Source organism: Lactuca saligna, chromosome 8 (genome assembly GCF_052625555.1).
Source record: "Lactuca saligna cultivar CGN05327 chromosome 8, ASM5262555v1, whole genome shotgun sequence".
Taxonomy (NCBI): domain Eukaryota; kingdom Viridiplantae; phylum Streptophyta; class Magnoliopsida; order Asterales; family Asteraceae; genus Lactuca; species Lactuca saligna.
Genome location: NC_136424.1, coordinates 89,479,289 through 89,496,434, shown reverse-complemented (window position 1 = coordinate 89,496,434; position 17,146 = coordinate 89,479,289). Strand labels below are relative to the sequence as shown.

Here is a 17,146-nt window from a genome sequence, read left to right as displayed (position 1 = left end):
CCCTATTCTTTTACAGTTTTCCGAGGATGGTTTTCCAATGGTCTTCAAAGCCTTCGTTGATATGTCGATAATTTACCAATGGATTTTAATAACTTTATATTTGTGGTAATTTGAAATGAGCTTGTGTATGTATTTTTGTTATGTTTTGGGTTTCGAATATTAATGAAAATACTTCGATGATTCAATGATTGTGTATACAATATTCTTTTCAAAATCTATGATTTCGACCCAATTGTTTGGGATTTTACGAAATTTAATTTAGGATAATCCAAGAAAATTGAATTGGAACATGCCTATTCCAAATCCTAAAACACAAAATTACCTTGGTTTGTATTTTTTTTTTTATATATAAACTCGCATACTTTCACATTCTAATTAGTGATCACAATACAATGAGTGAGAAGACAAATGGACAACAAACCTCTTTGCATGATAAAGTCAATTTTTTTAAAGACTACGTTTGTAACACAGTGAAATTTCAAAACAAATTTTCATTTTAATTTAATAAAAATACTCCAATCACAAATCTCAAAAACGTGTATCAATTGTTTTTACATAACATAAGTGCAAATCAAAATCCCCAGAATCTCAAAACATTTCCACCATAAGTGTGTACTGATCATGCTGGCACCTTCCCGCGATCATCACTGGTACCTGAAACACATAACACGCAAACGGTAAACAATAATGCTTAGTGAGTTCCCCAAAATACCACGTACAGCACATACGTCTTTCCAGGCCATAGCTCTATGGGATCTTCCGATTTAAGTGTCTTAGGGGATTTCCATCCCATAACTCTGTTGACCTTCCGGTCCATGCTCTGTTGACCTTCCGGTCCATATCATCATACTTATATCATAACATATTACATATACAACATACATCACATTTTCATCATACATATAAGACCTTCCGGTCACACATAATCACCCCATCAGGTAAGGCATAGCGAGAAGACTCACCTCGAAGATGTCGGATAATCACTCGCGCTCAATCCTCCGACCTAGCTTCCTCCTATAGAATAAATACATCTCTAATTAATACCTTCCTGACTTAATTTGACTAATGCCCTTAAGTCAACACAAGTCAACTCTGGTCAACGTTGGTCGATGGCCACCCCCTTTGACCCAACTCGTCAAGTCAGGAACTGACTTGGCGAGTTCAGACGTGAACTCAAGTCCAGTAAACCCCCCCTCTGACTCACTGAGTCACTCTCCCAACTCAGCGAGTCATCAACTGTGTGAGTCACGGGACAACCCGGTCCGACTCATCGAGTCTGCTCATGGACTCGGTGAGTTTATTCCATGCTCGAACTCAAATGGCCTTCTGAGGTCATATCTGCTTCTCTAATCTATAGATCTGACCTTCCCAAACATGATAATCACGTAAAGTTCACATCTTGGCACCCATGCAACGCCTACAAGGTTTCTTTTGGTGAAATGACCTCTAAAATGGTAACCTAAGTCCACAACTCAAAAGGAAAGGCATAAAGCAGAGCATTTGGGACTCTCTGGACCTTCACACATACACATACATTCATATACACACATATACATACATATGTATACATTCATACATAATAATAATAATAATAATAATAATAATAATAATAATAATAACTAGAAAGGATTCACCGGCGTCGCCGGGGTCGGAAGGTATTGTTTTGTAAAATAAAGTAGCATGTTGAATTGAATTGAGATAATCTACTAAAGGAAGATAAACAATGTCATCTAATTACATAAGTAAAGAAATATAAATAATTATGTCTTACAATAAATGAGGAAAATAAAGAAATGATGTCACAAATTGAACTTTATTGCCATGTATGGCAGCGGACGGAAAACCAATCCGGAGAATATAGACCGTTGCTTTTTGTTCGTTAATGTGAGGGTAATTTTTTCTTTTCAGGTAGTAGAGATTGAATTTGTGACAACGCGTAAACCATATGGACCATTTATGTAATTTTGGCGGGCGGTGGTGGTGGTGGTGATGGCAGATGGTGGGTGACTTTATGGTATTGGATGGATATTTTCTAATAAACAAAACATTAATTTAAAACGAAAAAAGAGAAATATAAATTAATAAAAAAAATCGGATTAGGAGTAAAAGAGTAATTTCGGTTTCCATCGTTGTCCTCAATGGGTTAAATCTGGTAAACCACATGGACCAAAAAAGACAAAAAGGAAGCAACGTTAAAATGACTAAAATATAGTTGAGGGACCATTTTTCAAACCAAAGTGAAAGGTTTGTTTGTGAACAAAAGTATAAAGGTGAAAGGTCAATGTTGTAAATAGAAATACTAATAATATGTAATAAAAGGCGAAGTTTATGAAAAATTCAAACCAAAGTTAAAGGGTTGTTTGTGAAAAAAACATAAAGGTGATTGGTCAATGTTGAAAATAATGGAGGACCAAAAGTGACCAAAAATGTGTCACTTTACTATTAAAATTTTTCAGAATAAAACATTAATTATATATATATATATATATATATATATATATATATATATATATATATATATATATAATAATAATAATAATAATAATAATAATAATAATAATAATAATAATAGCAGCAAAATATTATAAAAATGACGGATTTGCGACGGATTTGTAACGGAAAGTATACAAATTAGTCTTTTCGTCAGTGTCATAGCTATTCCGTCGGTATTTACCAACGGATTTCCGACGGATGTGACATCCGTCAGTATTCTGTAGCTGTTCTGTCACAATATCGTGAGTAATTTAGGGCAACGTTTTCCGTCGGAATTGCGTAGGTAATTTCCGACAGAAATTTTCAATTTTCGTAGGTATTTTCATTTTTTCTAGTAGTGCGCAAGGCATTTTTTCCTAACAGATATAATCGGTCGGTAAGGGCTCCCTATAGTGATTATTTGACGATTCTAAAAGTCACTGATGGTTAATTACATATAGGTTCTATAAATTGATTAAAGATTGTTTGAACATAAGTGACGGAATGGCCATTGTATTGATGCTATTAAAAGGATCCATTGTTCTTATACATTTTCCGGAACATTAAAAAAATGAAAGATTAATAAACTCTTCTAGATATTACAATAACAATGAAAACCAGCCCTCCATCGTCGTGGGAAATGTATGAAAACCATGATTTTGCGGAAAGTAAAGACAAGAAGGAGTCTTGTCTTGTTTAATTAATTCCATCTATTTAGCACTTGGCTTATGGAACTTTTGTCGATTTTTTTTCAAGTCTTATGGAAATCCTAAAGAATAGGAGTAGATGCATGTTTTTCTCCAAAACTAAATTATAAGTCTTTCCACTCATTACTCAATGAGATTGTATCCCATTCACTTCCTCAAACTATATCTCATTCGTTTCCCCCCAAAAAAGAACTCCATAAACATAAAGAACGCAAGTATAACTTTCTTTACATTCTGAAAGACACAATACAACAGTAAAAAAATGGATCTTGATCCATCTGAACAACGATCCATAATGAGTGATCAAAGAGGAATGTCTTCGATTCGAAGTGGAGGTCTTTCAAGAGAACTTTCGACTCGGAAATCAATGCTTCAAATAGAGGACACGAGGTTATCGGTCCCAGGCATGCTAAGCAGAAACGCAAGCAAGAGAGCTAATAGTATAAGGAGGCGTGATGGACCAATGTTGGAAAGGCAAGTATCAAGTGCAGCTAGAGGTCTTAGTGGCTTGCGATTTCTTGATAGGGTCATAACTGGGAAAGAAGGGGATGCATGGATGGGTGTTGAGAAACGGTTTCATCGGTTTTCAAAGAATGGGAAGCTACAAAGAGAGAAATTTGGGATTTGTATCGGTTAGATTGATTCAAGTTTTTTTTTTTTTTTTTTTTTGGATCTTAAATAGTTTCTTTATGGACTTATTTCCATTAACTTTTTATGCATTTTTTTTTAAGGAATGGGAGATGGAAGTGAGTTCTCGGGGGAATTGTTTGATGCCCTTGCGAGACGTAAAGGGATAGACGTGTCCGAAGGGATCACGTTAGGACAAGTGAAAATATTCTGGGAAGATTTGACAAAAGAGGATCTTGATACTCGATTTCATATTTTCTTTGACATGTAAGATCACATTTCGATATCATTCAAGTTTTTTTTCATAGTGGCAATACAGTTGGCTTCGGGCTAGTATACTTGCATTAAACGTAAAGAGTTTAAGTCATAACATCTGTCAGTGTATGAGTTCTAATTCCAATGTGGATTTGGTTCCTTGTGGACTCGAGCCCGAGCGGGTTTTTGTTTATCTGATTTACCTCTCACATGACGAGCAGCTTTAAGATTAATATTAATTGAAGAATAATCTTTTTGCAGAAAAATGTCAAACTAAAACCTAGTGGCTAATAATTAAAGTTTTATTCAGGTGTGACAAGAACGGGGATGGCTTGCTAACGGAGGAGGATGTAAAAGAGGTACATATTATATATTAAGTAGCCATTTCTGATAAATTTTCCTTGTTAATTCTTCTTAATCTAAATTGCAAATCATTGTTTAAAGTTTTCCGTTTTCTTTATTTTGAAGGTGTTGATAATGAGTGCATCAGCCAACAAACTTTCGGCTTTCAAGAAACAAGCCGGAACATATGCAGCTCTAATCATGGAAAGACTCGACCCCGACCAACATGGCCACATAGAGGTAATTATATCCTAATAACTAGTTGATCAACTTCCTACTTAATTTAAAACATCTAATCATATATTTGTTTTAATTAATCTGTTTATCTAACAGATGTGGCAACTTGAGACATTGTTAAAAAGCACGACATCTAAGGAAACATGCAAGTTAACAGCTGAGGACACGACCGATCTAGCAAAAACGATGATTCCAGAAGATTACAGAAACCCCATGAGAAAATTCTGTACAAAAATGTTCGAATCAGGGCTCGAACATTGGAAAATAGTGTGGGTATTATTTCTCTTTTGGGAAATGAACATCGCACTGTTCATGTGGAAATTCCACCAGTATAACTTGATGCCATCTTTTCAAGTCCTGGGTTACTGTAGCTGCACTGCAAAAGGCGCGGGTGAAACCCTAAAGTTCAATATGGCTCTCATTCTCCTTCCTGTATGCAGAAGAACACTTACATCCATTCGAGAAACTTTCCTTGGAAAATTACTACCTGTTGATGAGAACATCAACTTCCATAAAATCATCGCGCTTGCAATTGTAATAGGGAGTGTGGTTCACACAGTGGCCCACTTGTCGTGCAATTTTATAAGGCTGTCAACTTGCCCTAATAACCAGTTCATGGCTGTTTTTGGAGCTTTGTTTACACAACAACCAACTTACATGGACCTATTGTTAAGCACCCCAGGGTGGACTGGAATTGCAATGATGATTTTAATGGCTATTTCCTTCCTCTTCGCTACAAGTTCTTTTAGGAGAAATGTCAATAATTTGCCTAGGCCATTTAGTGATTTGGCTGGGTTTACTTCCTTTTGGTATACTCATCATCTGCTGATTATCGTTTACTTCTTGTTCATCGCTCATGGCTACTTCTTAATCCTCACCGTAGGATGGTATAGGAAAACTGTATGTCACTTTACAACTTTTCTGTACATACACACACAAACGATTTTTGCTTTTGATGAAAAGTTTGACAAAATTTTGTCAAAATTGCAGACGTGGATGTATCTCTTGATTCCAATGGTGTGTTATGCTAGTGAAAGAATCCTTACAACTGATCATACACTGAAAGTTGACACCATTAAGGTGACTCTATAACTCTCATTCAAGTCCTTATATTTCTTGTTTATCTCTGCTAGAAAACCCTAATTTGTTTTGTGTGTAAATGCAGGCTATCATATACACGGGAAATGTTCTAGCATTATATATGACTAAACCTCAAGGATTCAAGTACAAGAGTGGAATGTACCTTTTTGTACAATGTCCAAGAATATCACGTTTTGAATGGTAAGTGTTAGTTAGATTCATATAACATATATAGAGACATATATATGAGATAGTTTCATGTTACTTGGATCTTAAATTGAACCAAAAAAAAAAGGAATTATTCATAGGTGTCGATTTACTATGACAGGCATCCGTTCACTATCACTTCTGCACCTGGAGATGACTACTTAAGTGTGCATATTCGTACATTGGGAGACTGGACAAAAGCACTTAGAGAAGAATTTGCAAAGGTCAAACAATGTGTTCTATACATATCTCCATTCACTTCTACCTCTTCATCAACTGCATGTTCTCTCTTAATCTGAATTCTAAAACACAGAAATGCAGGCCAGCTGTGAGGCTCAACAGAAGAACAGTGTAGAAGGAAATCTTGTCAGAATGGAAACTAATGCCAAGGAATCACAAGTAAAGTGAGTTTCCACAAAAACTAGCCTAAATCACCTACTTTTACATAAATTTATTTTAATTCACTTTGTTTTGGTAGGTATCCTAAAATCTACATCAAAGGACCTTACGGAGCACCAGCTCAACATTATAGGAATTACCAAGTCCTGTTACTTATTGGCTTGGGTATTGGAGCCACTCCATTCATCAGTATTTTAAACGACCTCCTACACCACCTAAAACAATCGGTATGTAAAAAATAGCTACTAACATTTTAGATAATAAAAAAAATCTGAGAGTGCACTTGTTTTTACTGCAGAGATTGGGGGATTTTAATCTGAATAAAAGAGCTTACTTTTATTGGGTAACAAGGGAGCAAGGCTCTTTCGAATGGTTCAAAGGTGTAATGGATGATATTGCAGAACATGATCACAATGTGGGTCGTTAACATTAACTTTTAGTATTTTATGTTTTTCGTTACCAATTGCATACCATTTCATTTAATTAATAGGTCAAGTATGTATTCAGTATTGTAAACTTGAAAGATATTGTTATTTCTAATGAGGTTTTTGTATGTGAATTATTACAGAACATAATTGAAATGCATAACTACCTAACGAGTGTGTATGAACAAGGTGATGTGAGATCTGCACTTATTTCTATGGTGCAGTCTCTGCAACTTGCTAAAGATGGAGTTGATGTTGTCTCTCAGAGTAAGGTATAAACTTTCTTGAAATATATGATGACTTAAAACTTAATTTTGTTGTTTATTTTCAAGGATTCATTTTCTAACAACAAATAAATCACGGCAGATTAAAACACATTTTGCAAGACCTAACTGGAGAAAGGTATTCCAGACCTTGGCAACTACGCATAAAGGTTCTAAAATTGGTAAAGCATCACACTCATTACTACTATCTTTTCTAATATTGATTATAATTGTTATATATTTGGTTCTAGTGTCACGCTCTATTGGGAAAATTGTCTCATAAATTCCCAAAAATCCGTCCAATGAAAAGAAAAAGAACTTGAACATCGAAAACTAGAGAAAAACTAGTCTTCAGAGAGAAAAATTCACTATAAGATAAATTATTACAATCACATAGACTAATCTCTCAAACCAACCCCAAATTACACCCACACCCTCCAAAGATTTAACTCACACCTTTCCAAAGATTTATACTCTACCGATGTAGGAAAAATTCCATACTAAATATAAGCCAACAAATCTCAATAGATATACGTTGTGTGTTCTTATCATCATCTTATAATTTCCGTTTCCATCGAACTGCAGGTGTTTTCTATTGTGGGGCCCGGGCACTTACAAAACAACTAAGAAATCTCTGCAAAGAATTTAGCCTAACGAACACGACTCGCTTTCATTTCCACAAGGAGAATTTCTAAAAAGAGATGAAAAAAATGTACAACAGTTTTTGCTATGACATGAGATCATTAGTAGATCTGAAGGTCTCTATCAAAGGTCTAATGACAGCGGGATTAATTGCTACTTTTTGAGAAGAAGAGCTTTTGTTATAGAGCCTGGTAGCAGCTGATCTTTGTGCTGCTGTTGGAGAATTGTTGCATGTTTGGGCAACCTTATTGTCTTGTGTTTTGAAGACCCAAGTTGGTAGGTTAATAAAATCTGCCTCTTCTCCTGATTCCCCAAAGATAAAATAAAATAATGAGGATTTATGCTTAGTTTAGTTTATCAGGCAATGATTTGTATCGTTTCATAAACTCCCTCAACCTTGAGTTTAACTTTTTAATTGGTTAATTTACACTTTTATAGCAATTCAGGTATAGTGACTGAGGTTTTGCAAATGAAAAAGGTATACCAATGAGAAATAAATTCCTTTTGCATAACGGCATTAATTATAAATTCACCATCATGGCATCATCAAAACAGCATAGAACTAAACCAATTTCTCACAATCGAAAATAATTCTTCAATCAGTAACAAACTAACAATTTAACAATAAATACCTAACTATCAGGACCAATCATCAGCTTCGAACTTCAACATCATTGTTGTTGATACTCCTCAAGCTACCCCTTCTCGCTTTTCTTAAATACATTCATTGAGGTATAGGAGCTGCTAAAACGCCGGAGATGGTGGTAAAGGTAAGTAGACGCCGACTAAAAACTGCATTCTCGGAGGTGAACCGTTTCCCAAATCCCAATTGGCAAGAATTTATACTTTGTTTTGAATTGCATATCAACTGAATTTTACAAATAGCCCCTATAATAAATGTAAACATATATATGCAGTCCCTCACTAAAATAAATGAACCATTTGTTGGAAAATTTGTTTATTTAAAAAACCAAAGAATATGAATAATAAATCTTGTTCATTTAGTTAAATGAATGAACACGGAAAATATTATCATTCATTCATTTACGCTCATAAACATTTACGTTTGTTCCTTTGTTTTATTATTATTATTATTATTATATATACACGCACGTTCATCAACGTTTAGGTTTTGCTCCTTTGTTTTATTATAGATAAAGTGTATATACATACAAACATATCTACGTACACACACACATTTACATGTGTTTGTATGAGTTTGTTCGTTTGTTTTTATTTTATGTTCATTTATGTTTGTTTATCAACTTAATGAACAAACACAGACATAAAACTTTTGTTTGTAATTAAATTGTTCATGTTCATCTATTTATCATTTAAAGTTAAACAATTAAACATGAAAAAGCTTATGCTTGTCTTTGTCTTCGTTCGGTACGTTACAACCTAAATGGCAGTCACTAGTGAAAAACAAACCTTTAATGACATGCTATTTACGATATGCACTGATTAATGATACGCAAAAGTGCGAGGCCTAAAAATAATGTCAGACCTTTAGAAATTTGAAGAACTTAGGACACGCATTTTTACGTGCCCTAAAATTTGTGTCACAAAAAGATGAAGGGCACTTATTAAAAAAAAGTGTCGTATAAGCATGTCATTTTATAAACTTTTTATGAAACGTGTGCTCTCTATTAATAACAAAGGGGGGAAATGAAATCCCAAAAGTTAAAAACCCCGCATTATGTTCTTCTCTCCCTTATTTCCACCAGTCGAAAATGCCTTCTCCTTACAAGTCCTACGTCTGATTGACACAGAAGTAGGTCCGTCTCTTATCTTCTGCTTACACAAAGGTATGTTGTTCATCTACCTTTTCTCCATCCACACTCGCTACCTTTTTGTATCTGGAGTCGTCAACACTATACGTCTCTGTTTCTTCCTCTCATACCGACAATTTAGGGCAAATTCTTCACCATCTTCAATAAGCTATGGAGACTAACAACACAAAGAACTATGAGAAACCATAGTCCAAATCGAATTCTCTTAGGCATGAGTGGGTAGAGATGACAAAGAAATAGACTAACCAAGTTCGATGGAAGGAAATAATGAAAATGAAATATAGTTCCAGTTGGACTGAAAAACTGTATTTTCTATCATTTAGATCTTTGGATCATTGTTGTGTTTTTTTTTCAGGTAGCTATTCTTCCTCAAATCTCTACTTTTCATCTGAATCGGTTGCTATACAGAAACACACTGTAATTACACTAAATCTTCATCTAAATCGCGTCACTGATCATATAGTTTTTGTTTTCCTCTTCCTTCTTATTAATTGTTATCGTTTATTTGATTTATTCTGGTAAATATTAGCAGTCTTAATTCGTGATTATATGTTATCTTGAGCTTGATTTTCGATATTAGAATAGAATGTAGGGGTTAGTTTTTAACTATTCCCAAATTTTTGGTTTCATTCGAATAAACTTATTCCATACAGATGCAATTTTGATTTACTATGTTATCGTAGAAAGGGCTAGGGCTTGATTTCAAAATTAGTACTTATATACACAAAAGTGGCTTTTTTCAAATTTAGCATTTAGTGGTATTGACTATTGACTTTCATATTTTTGTCATTTTTAGTCTCTTGTGACTTAGAATTTGTTAAATATGGTATATCCTTTCTTCTCATACTATTCTATGTTCCGTGATTTTAAAATTTCGTGTAACTTTTGAAATTAAAAAAAAGGGAAAATCTATACAGTTTGTTCAAGTATCTAGAGAAGCCATGGACATGCATGCTCGAGCTAAACTTCATGGTTACCTAGAAATGGATGGACTATAATTTGTATAAACAAAATTCATACTTTTTCACCACAAGTAAATCTCATGTCTTCATTTTCCATTTGTACATATTGATTCCATAATCCATTAAATAACAATTTTCCAATTACATTTATTGATTCTATTAACTATTTATTCCTTCAACTAATCCAACTCTTGATATCTCTCATTAGAGCATAAATGCTCTATTAGTCTATTTGGACTTTATGTGTCCAAGTCAACATAAAGAACTTGTTGATTGATGCAAATAAGTTTATATTGGTTGTTACATACTTGCTTTGCTAAAAGCTATTTCCATTGACAGGTTAAAGAAGAAGATGATGTAAATATTGTAAGCTTATATGCCGTTTGGATCTGGACATATACTGGTGGATTATTATGCTACAACGTAATTTGTTTAATTTACTTGCATGACTGATAAACGAATTACAAAAACATAAGTTGTTTCATTTACTTACTTGCACTCTGTACAAGGTACTTTACATACTTTTAAACTACCTTTTATCATTTGTGTTGTACTCTGCTTCTTATGTTAATTATGCATCTGTAGAGTGTAGGAATGCAAGCAATTGATGAAATTGTCCCAACACTCCTCCGTGCTTTGGAAGATGATGACATGGCAGATACTACCCTTGATGGCCTTAAACAAATTTTGAGGTACCAAGGCCCCAATTTATAGTTTTAAGATAATCTTACACTTAAATAGTATCAAATACCAAAAAGCTTCTTGGAATTATGACAGTGTCCAAACAGTAGTTGTGTTGCCTTATATGTTGCCAAAGCTCGTTTATCTTCCTCTCTCGTATGTACCTGTCATTCAAGTTTCCTTCAGTGATAATGGAAAGAACTTGTGTCACCTGTTCAAGGTTTACAACTCTACCATTCTTTTGTAAATTATTCAAACATCTCATAATTTTATGCCAAGGGTAGTTTTGTCATTCTAAGTAATTTTGTTTTCTGCACCAGGATTTAACGATTCTTGAATATTTGGTGATAAATGGGTCGGAACGTGTCATTGAAGATATCGGATAACACGCAAACCAAATTACTGTATGTTTTTATTCCTTTAACTTTATTATTTATGAGTTTCTTTTTTATATGTTAATGTTTTTATTTTTTTAATATGTTTTGGCTTCTTTTCAACATATTGATTCAACGGGGAGGGATCAAGGGAGCAATATAAGGAAGAAGTCTCCGATTCTTGTTGCTCTTGTGAATGATAAAGAGAAACTACAATAAGCAAGAGAGAAGGAAAATGCCAGCAGGAAAAAGTGAGTAGTAAAACCATATCTTAGTAATTCTTATTAGATAGTGGAATGACTTTTTAAACTTTTGAAGTAGATTCTGTAATACATCGAGAGATAAAAACCCTAATTCCTTAGCTTATGGACCAAGCAGCCCAAGAATCTCTATCCAAGAGCCCTTGGACGAAAATTCTAGGGCCTTAAATAATATGAGTTAATTCATTTTTGATTAATTATTACTTAAATAATATGAGTTATAATTAATATATTATTTCTATAATACATTAATAAATCATTTATTTCAATTTATTAATCAAATTATAAATTCAACCTCCCTCCAGAAGTTATCCTATCTAGTTACTAGTTATGAGGGCAACCCAAAAGGACTGTGCTACTATCAATTCAAACATATACCAATTATAGTTATAGGCTTAGACACCTAATACAATAGTTACTTGATTGTGTGATTGTTACATGTATGTTGATTAGTTGTATATGTTCGGGATTAAATAGCCTTAGAATGATCGACTTAGCATTAATTCATGTTCCTTGTTTGGTTGTGGACTTAGGGCATAGTCGATTATTCGACAGTCTTTCTAACCCTGTATTGTATACAACAAGCATGCACAAAAGTAACCACTAGTGTGGGAGTGAGGATAATCCTAGGAAGAGTGCCTAAGAAGTTAATTGTAGCTCGTAGGAGAAGTAGGTGTTAGCACACCTAAGAGTGGTCTAATGCAGTGAACTAGGATCTTGGGACGAATTCCAAATCAAGTACGGATAGGTATGGAAGGTAGTATGGGCCCATACTACTGAAAGCACAGGATCCGTATTAGGTTCGGGAGGAATCTCGATGCTACTAAGGAACTAATAGGAGGGTGGCCTGGTGTATTAAGCATTGTGTTTTGATGTCTGATCTTTCCATGGTGCATTTTCAGTATGGCGGCTATTGGAGGTTCAGGATCAGGTGATGATGTCACTGTGAGAGCAAGTCTGGAGGAGGAAATTTGTGGGATCATTGTTGTTGAAGTGGCCTTGGCAAATAGGGAGACGATTTTGGTGTTGTTTGGTTCAGTCAAGACCGCATTGATCGAGAAGTTTGACCGACACTATGTCATCGTCATGCAGATAGCTACTTCCGCAGCTACAACAACCATCACCATTGTAGGATCTTAGGGAGGAGGGGCGATACAGTACCGAGAGTTTAGTTATATGAAGCCTCCAGAGTTCAGAGGCGACAGGGACCCGATCATCACTTTGAGGTGGATTTCTGACGTGGATGGATGTTTCTTCACATGTTCATGTACTGATTCTAGAAGGTAAATTTTGCGTTGAATCTTCTTCGTAAGGGTGTGAAGGATTGGTGAGAGTTTGTGACCCAGGTCTTTTCACATGCAGAGCGAACTACATTGACTTAGGAGCAGTTTCTACATATATTCTGACCAGAGTATGTTCCTCTTGTGAGCGGAAGTGACTGGCACAGGAGTACCTGATGCTCAAGCAGATGACTGAGTTAGTGACAGAGATCACCAAGATGTTTACGAAGAGAGATTTTTCTACCCTGAGTATGCCGCTTCAAAGCATGCGTAGATGTTGCGATACTTAACTATGCTCAAGATGAAGATTTGAGAGTTTGTATCAACTCAGCAATAGGAAACCAAGATGCAAGCACTAGCAGGAGGGAGATTGAGTTGGAGATTCAGCAGAAGGGGGTGGGAACAGCTTCAGGACAGTATCAGTCGGCGACTAAGCGAGTCAAGTTCGCCGACCTGGGTTCAGGATCACTTAAGGGGAGGAGTTCCGAGTGTGGGGGTGCAAGAAGTTTCATGATAGAAGGTGCCGATGATTTTTATGTCGCATGAGTGGCGATGAGGGTCATTTTGGTAGGGATTGCAGGTGGAGTACATGGGTTTGTTTCTATTGCGGCCAAGAGGGCCACATAAGAGCTCTTTGTCCATTTCTCATTTTCGGTGAGGTGTTGGACCCTACACCCCTAGCTTGGAAGTTACTCGATGTTCTTCATGGGACAGCAGGAGTTTAGGGGCCGAGGTTTGAGTTATCAGTTCTTTTATTTTGCCGATTGTTGCAGTGATGGTATTTATTTGTAATTTCTATTTTGTTTCAAGACCAGTTTTAATTCGAAATGATCATATGAATGGAATTATCTTATTTAGCTTTGTTTTAAATTTATTTCTTATTATGAGTGGATTAATCATCATTGTCCTCGGATTGCATGCGTGTTGGAATTTGGGAATGTTTTGTGGGTTCAGATTTTCCTGTGTATCTTGATATCAGTTGTTGGGATCAAGTAGTAGAGTGAAAGTTGGTTTGGGTATCAAAGGATTGTGAAGTTGTCAGATTCTAGCATACTTCAAGTGGGAGAGAGTGGAACCTCGCAGCAGGAAGACCCTATACCAAGGTTCATTTCTCAGTCGGATTTCTCCAAGTTCAAGACTTCTACGCAACTGTTGAATTTTCTAATTTTGCATGAAGATCATCACCAATTGTTGGATTTCCCTTACAGTTGTATTAGTTTTAGGTGTGATAGAAATCTATAGTGTGTGATTGTTCTGTAACTCTAGGGTGTTAGGAGCCGAGGTTGAGGGATGTAGTGAGGGCTTCCTTGTCTTTTCTTGTTTGATTAGGGCTTGGAAGTCTGAGGCACGACCCAAAGGCCTGGTAGGTTCAGTTAAGTCTTGTTGGGATCGATGTGTGTCTTGTCAAGCTACGAGTACTGTTGTTGGTTACTGGATCAGGGGTAAGTACGAGTGTTGTTGTTGGTTAGTGGATCGGGGTAAGCCCAAGTGATGTTGTTGGTTAGTGGATCAAGGGTGAGCCCGAGTGTTAACAATAGATAGCTAAGTAGGGTTTTTGGAGCCGAGTAGGAGCGTGGTCTAGTTTAGTATGTTATTAGTTGGTTTTCGTTGTGATGGTACACTTATGTACGGGACTAGCATGACGGCGTTTAACCGAGAAGGTTTTGGGCCTATCAATCTGCAGATTTTCGGTCAGTTTAGTTGAGGCGAGGGTTGCATCAAATTTTGGAGTCTTGGTTTGTTTGACTTGAGCGTAGGGTGGAACCATTATTGATGATGGTTTCATATGTTGACATTTCAGTAACTTCATCCTTATTTAAGGTGTAACGCCCCGATTCTCAAGCATTGATTTATATAAGAATTTTCTTGATTTCAAGGTCTACTTGACGAGTTGGTTGCCCTACTCATCGAGTAGCAGCGGTTTGGTCCACGTGTTTTAGTGATCCACTCGCCGAGTCCAAGAATTAACTCGACGAGTAGGACTTGGCTGATGAAACCCTAAAATCTGGGGTATTGCACCCTATTTAAAGGATCATTGGCCTCCCCAGCCTCCCTTTTACAGCTCCTTGGCACCCTTAAAACCTAAATCGTGTGTGTGTGTGTTTCTTTGGTGTGATAAAGCTTGGAAGAGGGATCTTGGTGAGGAAACACTTGGGGGAAACAAGTAAATTGAAGCTAGGAACTCATGGGAAGCAAAGATCTACTTCATTTGACACTCTCTTGAAGGTATTAGGCTGTCTCATTGGCTCATTTCATCTTTAATCTCTTTTGGGTGGGTTTTAGGAAAGGTTTCTTGTGTTTGAGTCAAGATATGAAGTTGCAAATACAGATCTGGACTCCCTTTGGCCTCTAGATCCATAAAGTTATCAGCATGACAAGTATGATCCTTCCCTCAAGTGCAAGACTTTTTTGCAAGCTTAGTTTTGTCATTTTGAGGCTTTAAAGCTTTGCCTACACGTAAAGTTTGCAACTTTACGTGATAAGCATGTCGTGGGAAAGCTGGATCTGCAATATGGAGCCTTTGCATAGCTTAAAAAGCATCTGTATAGATGAAAGACTGAAGGGAATCGGCGAGAGGGATGGTCGACTCAACGAGTCCGATGAAGATTGTCGTGGGCTCGGTGAGTCGGATGAGTGACTCGGCGATTCCGATGGGGTTTCCCCAACTGCTGGATATATATGAACTTGGTGAGTTGCAAGGGAAAGTCGACGAGTCAACCAAGGAGTTTACGACCGCAAACCTTAGGAACTCGACGAGTAGTTGAGGGTACTCAAGGAGTTGAGGTTAACATGGACTGTTGACCTTGACGGTTAACTTTGACTTTGACCAAGGGTTGACCAGTTGACTTCTGGGGACATTTTGGGAGATTGGAAATTTACAAGTATGGTTTACATTGAATATAGGTGGTGGAGTTCGTGGCAGTGATCTGAGAGTTTGAGCTTATCTTACGAGTCAACAGTTGCGACGTGAGTTATCTTCACTATACCAATGGGTCTAAGGCACCAAGGCTGACCCTTTATATATTTTTATCTGGTTTATGGCATGATATGTTTATTGATTACATCCTGGTAGTTAGGATGTGGTATGTGTATGCTTAGTGACCTGTTAGGCCAATTTCCTGGTTATAGGATGATGCTAAGTTAGTGACTGGTTAGGTCTGTATCCCGATTATTCAGATGTTGCTATGATTAGTGATCTGTTAGATCGGTTTGACTGTTATATGATATGAGCTAGTTTATGATATTTATGTGCACATGCTTGTTTGATTGGGGTTTGGGTTAAGGCGGTCCTGCTTTGTGCTGAAGGCCAACATACCTGGTGAGCGGCCCGGATAGGCTGTAGGCCCTACGAGGCGGTCCAGTCATGCCGAAGGCTCGGGAGCGGTCCAGATAGGTTGTAGGCCCTGCGAGGCGGTCCATTCCGGCTGAAGGCTCATTATGCATGTTGTTATGTATTTGTTATATGTTATGGTTATATTGGTATGGCATTGGTATTTTGGGGTAGCTCACTAAGCTTTCGAGCTTACAGTTTCAATTTGTTGTTTCAGGTACTTCTGGTGATCGATGGAAGGTGAAGGCCTGATCGTACCGCTCCTCCTGCTGCTATGTTTTATGATTGGAAACTGGGATACTCTGGTGATTATTATTTTGAAAACAAATTATGTAATGATTAAATGGTTTTTAAGTGTGTTGAAAAAGTTTTAATTTGGCATGATTTTACGGGTGTTACAGAAGGAGTCAGATTTGAAGGACCCTTAAGGGGTTATATCATGAAGTAGAAGCAATAACTGATTTCGAGGACGAAATCTAACTTAAATGAGGAGAATTGTAACATCTTGTTTCCTATCATTTCTTATTTATGGGATGTGGGTTGGACGTTGATTGTGTAAAGGCTTTGGGCCTTAAGGAGGTAAAGTTTAGACCTTTTGGAATGAGGTAATGATGGATGAGAGATCTTACCCTTGAGTTGTGTATTAGGCAGAAGGGTAGAAAGGGAAAAGCCATAGTTTGGGTTTCTTGCATGAAATATGGATTTTAGTTCGAGAAGTATATAGTCCAAAGTAACTAGATTAGGTGGTGGAGCTCTTCAACACATTTATGTGCATATAAAGAACGCCAAAATATGAGTTGAATCGAAGA

General features: G+C 36.5%; 1 protein-coding gene across 1 annotated transcript; it reads left to right on the top strand.

Moving 5' to 3' along the window:
• The first annotated feature begins 1,821 nt into the window (after positions 1-1,821).
• LOC145009876 (putative respiratory burst oxidase homolog protein H) lies at positions 1,822-7,986 on the top strand. Its single transcript, XM_078968506.1, has 16 exons — positions 1,822-1,890; positions 2,457-2,580; positions 3,647-3,811; positions 3,911-4,073; positions 4,372-4,420; positions 4,530-4,643; positions 4,737-5,540; positions 5,631-5,720; positions 5,806-5,921; positions 6,049-6,151; positions 6,249-6,331; positions 6,406-6,553; positions 6,625-6,741; positions 6,895-7,023; positions 7,118-7,196; positions 7,600-7,986. The coding sequence occupies exons 1-16, from the start codon at positions 1,822-1,824 to the stop codon at positions 7,707-7,709; spliced, it is 2,463 nt and encodes an 820-aa protein (XP_078824632.1). The 3' UTR covers positions 7,710-7,986.
• The last annotated feature ends 9,160 nt before the right edge of the window (positions 7,987-17,146 follow it).

Coding starts and splice junctions, on each gene's coding strand:
- LOC145009876 (XM_078968506.1), top strand. CDS start 1,822: ATGTATGGCAGCGGACGGAAAACCAATCCGGAGAATATAGACCGTTGC. Junction 2,581..3,646: donor TAATAATAATAGCAGCAAAA/TATTATAAAAAT, acceptor ATGGACCAATGT/TGGAAAGGCAAGTATCAAGT. Junction 6,332..6,405: donor GCCAAGGAATCACAAGTAAA/GTGAGTTTCCAC, acceptor TTGTTTTGGTAG/GTATCCTAAAATCTACATCA.